The following is a 12,563-nucleotide window of genomic DNA, read 5'->3' on the forward strand; positions in this document are numbered from 1 at the left end:
ACTCAAGGATGCTTTGTGAGGTTATTGATTCTCCACAGACTTAAGATGTACAGGAAACAGTGGAAAAGTGGCTTTGCGACCAACTGAAAACCTTCTTCTTGGAAGGAATGTGCAAACTTGTGATGTACACGTACATGTATTACATATGTAATGATGTAGATGTTGAACCTCTACCTTTATGTAAATAAATTATAGAAAAAAAGGTGTAGATAATTTTTGACTCGCCCTAGTAAATTTCTTCACTCTTTTTGTAAAATTTTGTACGTATGAAAACTTGGATTTTGTTGAAAATTAATAAGAAAATTATGGTGATATTTCTCACTTCTATTAAATTTCTCATTGATATACAATGTAACCCCGCTACAACACCATTATCGGGGGGACTTACGTGACACCCACGTTATAGGCTAACTGCGTTATTTTGAGAAGTAAATTTTAAACCACAAACGGATCAATTAAAAAAATAGGGAAAAAATGAAGCAATAATGGTTTAATAGAAAAAGCCAGTACAGTATAATGTGTACTTAAATAGAAACAAGTTAAGTGAGGAAGATACAATATTTTTTCATTGAATGTAAATACTTATTTAAAATAAGAAGTTATTGTTTTTTGTTTCGCAGTTATATGTTTCTTCTTTATAATATATGACTTTACACTATGTAAATGCAATAAATGACAATGATCATTATCACTTTGTTGCTCCAACCATGTTATTACACTATTTATATTTTCCAAAATGTCTTTTATTGAGGGTGTAGACCTCTACATAACAGTGACCTCTACAACACCTTCCCCTTTTACTTCGATAAATTATTGCTAGGTTGAAGAACGAAGTTTACAATTTCTTCGATGGTGATGTAATAGACAACAGGTGTTTGATAGTCTTCTTGAACCTACTCATTGAGATCACTTACAGACAATTCTTGCCCAATTGAATTTGACAATTCCAGTGCATGTTCATCAGTAAAAATATGAGCATTTCCTGTTTCAATGTCTTCTGTATTACTGTGACAATACCGACCAACAATTTTTAATTGTTAATAGAATTTACGTTACTCCATGCTGTTCCAGCGCTGTATACAACACTTTTTAATGACTTTTAAGAAATTTTGTTACTTGTAATTCTGAGTAAACGATAGTGATCAGTAGCTCTCATTAGTAATAAGCTTTAAATGCCTGAATAACTCCTTGGTCTAATGGTTGGATCAAAGATGTGGTGTTCTTGGTAAAAACATTACAATTAATTTCCCAACTTTACTTTTCAGCAAGTTGGTAGGCAGATGAGCAGGGCAATTGTCAACAAGTGATAACACTTTTTCTTTCAATTTTCGAACTTGTAAATAATTTTTAACACAAGGCAAAAATTCATCGTTAAACCACGTAAAAAACATATTACACATTATCCATGCATTTTTACTATTTTTAAAAATAACCAAAAATGAATTCAAATTAACATATTTGAAGCAACGTGGGCTGCCATACTTGCCAATGAGCAACAGCTTCAATTTATGATTTCCTAACTTATTGACACAAAAAGAAAAGTTACCCTTTCTTTCTTCATTTTAATACCAGACTTACTTGGTGCCCGCTTCACATCTGTTTTTTTTTTTTTAGCAATAGTTTATAAAACAAAGCAGTTTTATCACAATTATACAACTGTTCATCACTGAAGTTATCCTCTTCAATAACTGATTGTAATATTGTTTGTGAAAAATGTTCAGCTGCTGTTGCATCTGCTGAATGAGATTCTCCTTCAATATTTACATGTCCTATGCTGTGATGGATTTTCCATCGCAACAACCAACCACTAGAAGCACTGAAGTGTTCTCCATTATTTATTTCTTCATGAAAATTTAGTGCCTGAGCTTGAAATATTGGCCCTGATTGATAAGCAGCACTCATTCTCTCTGTTTTTGCAAAAACCAAAGGTACATACACTCATCTACAACATTATCATCACAGAGTTTAACCTTTTTGCCATCAGGTCAAACTGTTTCATCTACTGAATCAATAAAAGAATGCAATTTATCTTCTTCTTTCACTCAACCACATATACTACCCTTTAGGCACACCAAATTCCCAGGATGGCTTTCAAATGACATGCCTTAACCTTTTCAATAATTTCTAATTTTTCCCTTACAGAACATGTTTTTCATTTAGACGACATGTTAGGCAAATACAACCAATAACAAACACTACAAAATCTAATAAATTAACCAACGTAATAAAACTTAATAACATTCAAACAGGCAGCACATTGATGGTCTTATCGCTGTTACAAGAAATGAGTCAAGTGCAGTATATCTTAACAATTTCTCCTATTACTGTATTAGAACCATAGTTTAGTTTTATTAAATCATATTTTTGGCAATTCCAAGGCATTTAAAATTGGTCTAGACTGATTGACAGATGTTATATTAGAAGCATATTGTTGACAATTTCAAAGGATTTATGGTAGGCTTTACACCAATATCGAATACAGTGGTAGGGTGACTAGCATTTTTTCAGATATTCAGATTTATTTTGGGGGACAGGTTATAATCTGCGTTATATTCATATTCACAGTATATCAAGCCACGTTATAGCAGGGCTGTACTGTACTTTAGCAATAAATTTAAATTAAATTAGACATTTTTTTAAAAATAATTAAGCTACAGACATGTCAAAGTAATATTTTTCTATTGTACAAAAAATGGAGGACAATTGTTTTTTAATCTAAACTATATTGTTACAACGCAAAAATTTCACATTAGATTGGTGTTCTATCCTCACAAATCAAAAGATATCCGAAATGTAAAATCAAAGAGAACAAGTAGTTATCACATAACTATTCCTTTTTTTATCCTCATAAGGTAATTTTTAGAACTTTTTTTTACATGCATAAATAAATTCATGTTAAATTAAAAAAGTAGTCAAATAAAGGTGTTTTTCTATAATATTTTGCACATTTCAGTATAAAATGGAAATAAAACAGTTAACAGATAGTAAGTGGGAATATAATAAGATGGCATTGATTTTTTACAGTTACTATGAACCAAGTTATTGAGCATTAGACTCATTGGCAAACATATAGTGCAACTAATAGTATAGGCATTTGACATAAAATATTGTTAAATACTTTGAAATTTGATTCTGTATCACTGAGTTTTAAATGCTACCTGTTCATGTTTAAAAAAGAAAAAACGTTTTACTCAATAAACATTTTATTTACAATAAATCTTAATTTTATTTTTTTATTTTTTATAAGTAAATATATTCAAAACACACAAAATTTTTAAAAACCTTTTAGGGTGTAATTTGATGGACCATAAAGTATTCTTCCTTGGAAGTCCGTGATCAGACATACTGTCCATAGTAGTCTGACTGGGAATTGAACCAAGAAACTTCCAGATGGAAGGCAGAGACATTACCTCTGCTAAAATTCTTGGACTATGAGGCAACTAACTATTTAAAAAGAAAAGAAAAAACATACTCATATGATAATTTTTTTATTACTTTCAAGATTAAATATTTAAATTTAAAAAAAAATTGATATCCTCTGATTGTTTTTGAATATTTCATAAATCTACTCATCTATTCTCTAAATTTGAAACAGGTCTGGAGTTATTTTAAACGGATATTAATTACTATTCATAAATTCAAATATCTTTTTTTAATAGATATTTAGGGCAATAATTAATTCTTTTTATTTTGACAGATAAATAACAAAGACTTCAAATTTTATAGAATGCTTTTAAAAACTCAAATTTAAGAAATAAACTTGATTTAAAGAATCTCACATGTTTATAAAAATAATCCAGGAGGGCGATTTTAGTTCTTCTCTACAATGTATCATCACAAGATATTATACTGTGTGACTTGAAATATACTTCTGTGCTCAATAATTGTAAGAGAACTCTTTAAAAAATTACAGATATCAAACCAAAATAACATTATCACACAAATACTTTTAAATGAAAAATCACTCGGTAAAGAATAAAAACTTATATGATAGAAACAGATTTTTGACTCTTTAAAGAAATGAAAATAAATACTTTTGTAATATTTATGTAAAAACTAATGTTCTTATTAACCCAAAAAAAAGATTAAATACCACAGTATTCCAATTAATAGAAATGTACTATTAAAAAAAAAAAGTCAGTAAAATAAATAGCTAATAAACAACATCAACATAAGGTTTTTTGAACACAAATAATAGGTATTAACACTCATTCTAAACACAAGCAATACGTGATCAGGCTATAAAAAAAAAACACAAACAAATAAAAACCAGTAATATATAGCACATAATAGTAATAATATTAATAAAAATGATCAAAGTAATGATGATAATGATAATAATACTGACACTTTATCATGTATATAATAGTTTAATATATTTATAATACAATGTAATTAAACAGCTCAAAACTGTATAACAATAAAACAACCATCCTGAAATACAGAAACATTATTCATTATAAACTGAACAGAAAACACATTTTTCAGTTTATTATTTATTTTTTTTTTAATTAATAGATTAAGTTTTACATTAAAAAAAAAAAAAAACATATAAACTATAACTGCTCCAAATCCACATAAAGGAGGAAACTAGGTTAAATCCAAATAAGTATACCATTAAAAGTATAAAAATGCTTGTTTGATTTAGAGAAATTTATGTATAATTGACTGGAAATCATAAGATAAATGGTATAAAGAAAATCAAGGAAACTGATGATTACAGTAAAAAACCAGTGGGTATACAAGGTCTGTAAATAAAGTAATGAGATTGGTTCAGAAAAATGTTTTATTTAAAATCCAATTATATGTGGACTCTTACACCTTCAAAATAGTTAGTTCCCTTAGGAAGCCACGCAACGCTTCCAACTGTTCTTCTATTCTTCATAGCAGTGTTGAAACTCAGAAACCGAAATATCCTTCAGATGGTTGGTTACATTTCCTTTTATGTATTCTACTGTTTCAAAATGGTGTACTTTGAGGTCATTTTTTAAACTCGGGAACAGGAAAAGTCACAGGGACTCAGGTCAGGTGAATAAGGTGGTTGAGGAACTACAAGAATGGTTTTCTTTGCCAAAAACTCATTAATTGAGGGTGCAATGTGACAAGGTGCATTGTCATGATGCAGCATCCAGTTGCCTTTAATGGCTGGTCTCACACAAGCAACTCTTTTCCACAGTCTTTCAAGGATTTCTCAGTAAACATATTGATTTACAGTCTGTCCTGTAAGCAAAAACTCTTTATGGACAGTGCTATTACTATTGAAGAAACAAATTAGCATGGTTTTGATTTGCTAAGTTTTGCATTTTTGGGACGAGGTGAGTTTGAAGCGTGCCACTCCTTGCTCTGGCGTTTTGTTTCTGGGTCGTACTCAAATAGCCAAGATTCATCACCAGTAGTAACATTTTTTAGAAAATCAGGATCAGTTTCAATTCGCCCTAGAAGATTGCGGCACACTTCCAACCTGTTGTTTTTCTGTTCAACAGTGAGGTATTTAGGGACCAACTTCGCACAAACTTTTTTCATGTCCAATTCATTTGCCAAAATTTGATGGTCTGTGGTATGGTTCAAATTCAATTGTTCTGCAATCAATCTGACAGTTAATTGCCGGTCATACCATATTAAGTCTCTGATTCACTCAATATTGTCATCACTTTTTGATGTTAAAGGTCTTCCAGAGCATGGATCATCCACAACTGATTCCCAGCCATCTGAAAATACTTCAAACCACCTAGAAACTTGAGCTCATGACAAAGCATCATCATCTTGATATGCCCTTTTCAATTCTGAAAAAGTTTCAGTAGCATTCTTGCAGAGTTTAATACAAAACTAGATTGCACAGCATTGCTCATAATTGGTATCAATCATTTTTGTAACGCACAAAAAAACCCATTTTACGAAATTTGTTTACGCCTCACATGGCAACAATAGACTAAATATATTAATACCTAATATATATCAGCTGTTCATATGACCATATGTTTATTAACTTTACAGTGTTGCCACTTTGGCTGCCAAAACAATTAGTCTCAGAAGTTTATTTATAGACCTCGTAAGCTGTTATAGAGATGCCTCTATTAAAAAAAATTATTTTTTTTTGTTAAATTTTAAATCACCTTTAAGGTACACAAATATCAACTCTCATAGTCACACAAGTGCAGCAGTATAGTAATCCAAGTAGAATAATCAATCAATATACTCATGCTATTATCTGCAGATGACTAGGTATCATTTGCAGAAGATAAAGATGATTCATTCTGTATAATCAGACAATTAGTAGAACATTGTGAATTTTCAGGGCTGGAAAAATCAAAAGAAAGAAGAGAAAATGTGGTTTTCTGATATAGATTTCGTCATGGGCAAACAATGCATAATGTTACTATCAGCTGAATAAAGTAAAAAGATTGACTTTTAATGAAATCCTATTTCAGCCAGTAAGACAAAAATATTCTGCGAACAGCAACATATAAGATCATATTACTAGGGGGCTGCAAATGAAAATAAAGGAATATAAATGAGGTTGCCAAAAGCCACTGTTAATGATCCACAATTAATCCAACAGTATGTAACGAAATCAAAAAATGAAACTCATGAAACAGACACATTCACCAAACAAACCTCAATAAATAAATATTAGGAGATCTGTATTAAACACAGCAAAGTAGAAAAAGCTTTCAGACCAATTGAAACATTGGACTGTTTTCATAGTATGTGAATAAATAGATCCCTCTACAAAATTTAAGAACTGTGACCATTTTCTATATCTTGAATTCATAGCAACAGGATATTTGTGGCATTATTCTATCCCACGAATATTAGATACATAAAAAACAAAACAATTTTTAGTACAGATGTTTATTAAGTTAGTTGGATTGTTAGGGGAATAATGAAAACTTACTGTATTTTGTAATAAAGTAGTGAACAAAGTAGACTTAAGTTTTTGTACTGCTCAGTCTTTTAGTTTTGATGCAAAGTCACTGGGTAGTATATAAAAAAAAAATAAAGTCCTATTGAAATCTAGTTAATTATCACAGGTGCACTTTGTTCTGTACAGTCTCGTGTATCATGCTGGTAATCAACCACCACCATCAGAAAAAATAAAGGTTCAATTATTACAAAGCAAGAGAAGAAAGGCAATATAAACATGATAGAAATAACAAAATATGAACCCTACGTTTAACTTTTTGAAGGCCTACAATTAATGGTCGTTCCTTTATAAATTTATGAAGAAATAAGGATAATCAATAACTGTAGAGAAATTTATGACTATAATATGAAGTTTGGTCAAAAAAAAGGCATGGAGTTTTAGTTTTTTCAAAAAATCTTTACTACTCATCAATATTGATTTTGTCACCTTCAAAGTACTCCTTTTCAGATATAATACATTCCTGCCAGCACTTTTTCCAATCTTCGAAGCACCTCTGAATGCAATTTCCCATATTGCATTTAGTTCCTTCTGTCTTTATTTCTTCAATGTTGGCAAAATATTGTCTTTCATGGTCTTCTTCAGCTAGGGGAATAAGAAGTAAAAGGGCCCATGACCAGGGAATATGGAAACTGAGGCATCCTAACAGTATTATAGTATTTTTTTGGCAAAAAATTCACAAAAAGCAGTGAAGTGTGAGCAGGTGCATTATCGTGGTGCAACTGCCATGAATTGTTTCGCCACAAATCTGGGTGTTTTCTTTGGATTTCTTCACATAAATGGCATAGAACTTCCAGGTAGTAATCCTTATTAACTCTCAGATAGTGATTCGGCGATTGTCAGTAATCATTTACTTCACTTTTTTGATGTTGTCATATGTGCTGGGATGTACAGGGTATTCAATGTCTTCATCTTCAAAGCCCTCTTGGAAATATTTGTACCACTTTTAAAGGCTTGTTTTATTCATAGAAGAATTACCAAAAGCAACATTCAACAATTCCAATGTGGTGCTGCATTTTATTTCATTCTTAAAGCAAAATTTAATGCAAATTCTTTGTCCTATTTTTTCCACAAGTTAAAAACAGCCAACCATAAAGAAATACACGTAAGCTGTTTGACAGCCAACAGTAAACTAAGCATCCAATGTGGCTACCAATATAAACATATAAATTAGGGGCAAGTGTACCAACACAACAAAAAAATATTGTGATACTGGACTTAATAGCCTAGGAGATTTAAACATTCTGCATATTTTTTTTTATCTAACCTCATATAAGAAATGGAACAAATTAATAAATTATAAGAAAGTCCACAGAAGAAACATTATTTGAATGTAAGATAGGTTATTTGAATGTAGGTAAAAGTTCATGAAGAAATTATCAAATGATACTGTTATTATAGATGATAGAATATCTAAAGTAAGTAAACTGTATGCTTAAGATTAGAAAACTAGACATTTAACTTTTGATTCACAATACACTAAGTCATTAGGGGATGGTAGTTAGAAAAAAAAAATTAATAATAAAAAAAGAAAACACTTCAAAGCCCAATTACAATACATGTATTTATTCATACAAGGTACAAATATATCTTTGAACTGTAAATCAACTTTTCAAGACACCATATGGGCACACCACTACTGTCATGAGGTTATTTCTAACCTCATTCCATAACTGTTCAACTTCAGCTTGCAGAAATATGAACATAACAAGCATAAACACCAGATTTTACAGCTATGGATTTGTTTGTATAAAATTATTTGTAAGACAATTTTTTATTCCATCTTTTTTCTATTTTCTTTCTCTATGTAAATAATTTCAATACAATGCAGGTGAACAGAGTTTATTTTATTACCAAACTTTCAAAATAACTCACTACAGTCAAATGTATAAAATGGGTTCTGTGGTGGTGGTTATGGGGGGGGGGAGGTTAAAATCTTTGATTGGCTTGTCAGTTTACACATATTATGAAATTCATCATATCTCTCACCCAGCAACTTCATGGATGTAAGCAAGTAATTACAAACATTAATAAATGAACATATAAAATTAAAATGAACAAACCAAAAAAATAAAATTATATAAATAAAAATTAAAATTATTATAAATAAATATATGCAATAAATTAGATAAATCGTAATTAAATTTTTTAGGGTTCAGATAGGCACTACAATGATTAGGCTTATTGTGCAGCCTATCAGAATAAGGAACAAGCATCCCTGAACTGATCCAATGGCAGCTGTCCTGCCAGAATAACACCAAGGAAGCATTATCACAATAAAGATCCGCAAACCCTCAGATGAAGGATCTAACAGGTCAGTCCTACATCCACAGAATTATTCAATATATTTATATATATGAAAAAATATAATACATTCTTAAGTCATCTTACAGAATCATAAAGAACAATTCAAACTTTAGCCAAAACTCGATTAAATCTAGAGTTGCTATTGTTACAAATGTTCTTAAAAATTAAAATATCTAATTTAAATAGCAACAAATAATTAAATTCAAATTAATTTTTTCCTACTCAAAGTTTAATCTGTAATTGAATTTTGGCGTAGAATAATTGAATTCCAAATGTTTTCTGAGTAGACACTAACATAAACATTGATAAATCAAAACAAATAGTAATCATTAATATATAAAGGAATATACAACCTTTGTAAATTATCAATAATTGTTTTTAATACATGAATCAAGTGTAATTTTAAAATGCAACAGTATAAAAGAAAAGAGTTTATGGTAAAGATTAGAATACCTCCATCATTATTCATCAACAAGTTCCTCATAAAAAAAAAAAGATAAGGGAAGTATCATCCTTACACTTAATCCATAAGCTGGATTCATTGATTTTACAACAGATATTGTTATATTCAATGGATGTCAAGTTTGACAGAAAAATAATAAATAAATCAATAAAATATCAATGCTAACATATTTTAAATACTATAATAAAATCTGATGAAAATTCAAGTAAAATACATAAATAATATAAAATTACTGATTTCTAGACAAACAAATACAAAATAAAATAGAAATGAAAAATAACTACATAAAAAAGTAAATTTTAACAGATAATTATGTTGATAATTAAATTAAATAATTACCAATGTTTTATTAGAGAAGATTAATGATGGCTTTGCCATCTTAATCAATTAATCTTGTTATGATGACAGTCTAAGAGTCACTATGCATTGTAACTGCATTATATGTACTAACACTTCCAACCTTAAAAAATAACAATAAAAAATATATTAAAAAATTATTAATAATTTTATTAAGTATTTAAATCAGTAACTATTATGTGTACTTACTTTATATTCATTGTAATATATAATTATTCAAATTAATCAAACTATATAATTAAAACTACCAAGAAAAAAATTAATTAATAAAAATTAAACATGAATAACAAATACAGTAAGACCCCTCTATAATACGGTTTAAAATAAAGAGGATATGAAATTAAAGTCAACAGAAGGATGTCCTCTAAAAAAAAAAATAACTTATCAGATATAAAAATTTTTTTTTACTTGTTTGTGGTTATATAGAAATGCATTTTAACTACAAATATGTGTACTTATTAATAATAAAAGAAAAAAAATAATAACGCCATGTTATTTATAAAAAATGTATATTGATTTAATATTTTTCCTTATCTTCAGATGTGTTGTGTTAATGTAGTAGTAATGTGTTTTAATAAGTACACTGTATATTACTTTACGGTATTTTGAATCCAAATCATTACTACAGTACTATATTTTCAGTCAGGCTATAAAGGAAAGTGTTTAAAAGACTGTAAGTTACTGGAGAGCCCCGTTCCAAGAGAAATAATGCAAAAATGAAATCCAATTACAAAAATGTGAACTCTGCAACACATACTCAGTAATGTATTTTACCCCATAATATTTTTATTGTGTTACAAAATTAATTCAACTGGCATTGTTTTTTTGTCCATTTATCACTTTTATCTTCGAAATAATGCAGTTAAATCTATAATGCCAGCCACCAGATGACTGTTATAATGGACTCTTACTGTACTATATTGATGAAGGTACAAAACTAATTAATTTTAAATTCAGTGACTGAAAAGAAAAAAATATTTTTTGTAGTTAATCTACAAAAACTTAATCTAAAATAGTATATAAATATATATATAGTATAGTAAATTGTAGTTAATCTAAAATAGCTTTAAACAAAATCAGATCAGAACTAATGACAAAAACTAATAATTCATACAACTCTAATAAATAATAAAATGTACCAATAGATAAAAATTAATAGTAATGTAAGCTATTGGTTGCCATGTTGTTTTAAAATGTTAATCCTAGATTTTTTTTAGCATTTATTGTCAGCAACATATTGGTTTCATTGAAATCTAAACTTTTTTTCATTAATAAGAGTTTATTTGATACTTGAACATCCAACCCACTGATCAATATGAACTGTTTATAGCAGTGGCTGGCTACTGTCATGATTTTTCATTAAAAAATTGCTTAACTCATCACCACTTGGTTTATTGTATTTCAATGATTTTTTTTCAAACATCGTTTTTCTTATTTTATTGCATCATAGCTTTTAATAAACTTAAATAATATCAGGTTCTAAATTTAACTTGGTATGTAAATCTTCTTTTTCGTTGTTTGATCAAGCCTTCTTTTCATTGACTGTCTTTTTGATTATGGTAATACATTTACAAAAGCTTAAAAGAATTAATATTTTGAAATAAAAAAGAAAGTAGACAGCAATATTGGTTCCTTAATAGGAATATTGTAATCTTTAATCTTCAATAAAGGATATATAAGGGGGGCCTGACTAATATTTGAAGGTTTTTATAGTTATATAAGTTTTTTTAATAGTAAAAAAACCAGCACTGAATTGCATAATTCTCCTTAGTTTATTTATTTAGCCAGTTAAGATATGAAACTCATTTAAAAAAAAATTGAATTTATTAAATTAAATCTTTTAATTTTAAATGAAATGGGTAACTTGTAAAATGAACTTAAATTTAAAATAAATTTTTCAAAATTTCAAAAAATATCTTTTGTTACCAGACCACTGGAGTGGTACTGTCACAAAATTGGCCTATTGATGAAGAAAATGTAAAGCAAAAAATTCCCATCTACTCCTTTTCTGAAGCAAGATATAGCTAAAAAAAAAAATAAAACTATATAGTCATTTTTTGGGGAGGGGATGAATATTAAAAAACCATTTTTGTAATTCGTAATCTTGATAAAAAAATGTCAACTTCTCTAAGATAATTTCTTTGCTTAAGTGCCCCAATAAGGATTTTAAATTTTATTTCGTCCAAAACACCCAACCTCCTTTTACAATTTTTGAAAAACTTTAATACATTCTTTAACCCCAAAGGTAGTACCTGTTACCTAGTTTGAAAAAAATCAGCCAACACAGTCAAGAGTTATAAGAGCAAATACAGACTAACATATGAGGTCTGTTCAGAAAATAACCATACATTTTTAATTACATGCCAACGAAGAAGATATTTAGTGATGTATAGTTGACAGCAATGTGTTCTGCATAACCTCCTCTGTAACCACATGTTCTTGGATTGTTGACACCTTATTTAGTTTTTGTATTACTGTTATTTGAGTGCAATATGTTTAAGGGCTAGTAGTGAT

General features: G+C 28.9%; 1 protein-coding gene across 4 annotated transcripts in view; it reads right to left on the minus strand.

Moving 5' to 3' along the window:
- LOC142323795 (uncharacterized) overlaps positions 1 to 12,563 on the minus strand; it is a 45,907-nt gene that overhangs the window by 26,390 nt on the left and 6,954 nt on the right. For 2 of the 4 annotated variants that reach the window (XM_075364015.1, XM_075364014.1), the window contains exons 2-3: positions 10,032 to 10,152; positions 3,283 to 3,444 (exon numbers count right to left, since the gene is read on the minus strand). Coding sequence is in view for 1 of the 4 variants with exons in the window: in XM_075364012.1 (XP_075220127.1) it covers positions 10,032 to 10,070 (39 nt within the window). In the remaining 3 variants the exon portion in view is untranslated. Of the gene's footprint in view, positions 1 to 3,282; positions 3,445 to 4,348; positions 4,435 to 10,031; positions 10,153 to 12,563 lie in introns of those variants that run through there. The other 2 variants (XM_075364016.1, XM_075364012.1) reach the window with 2 other exon arrangements.

The sequence above is a fragment of the Lycorma delicatula genome, chromosome 4 (assembly GCF_047948215.1).
Source record: "Lycorma delicatula isolate Av1 chromosome 4, ASM4794821v1, whole genome shotgun sequence".
NCBI lineage: Eukaryota > Metazoa > Arthropoda > Insecta > Hemiptera > Fulgoridae > Lycorma > Lycorma delicatula.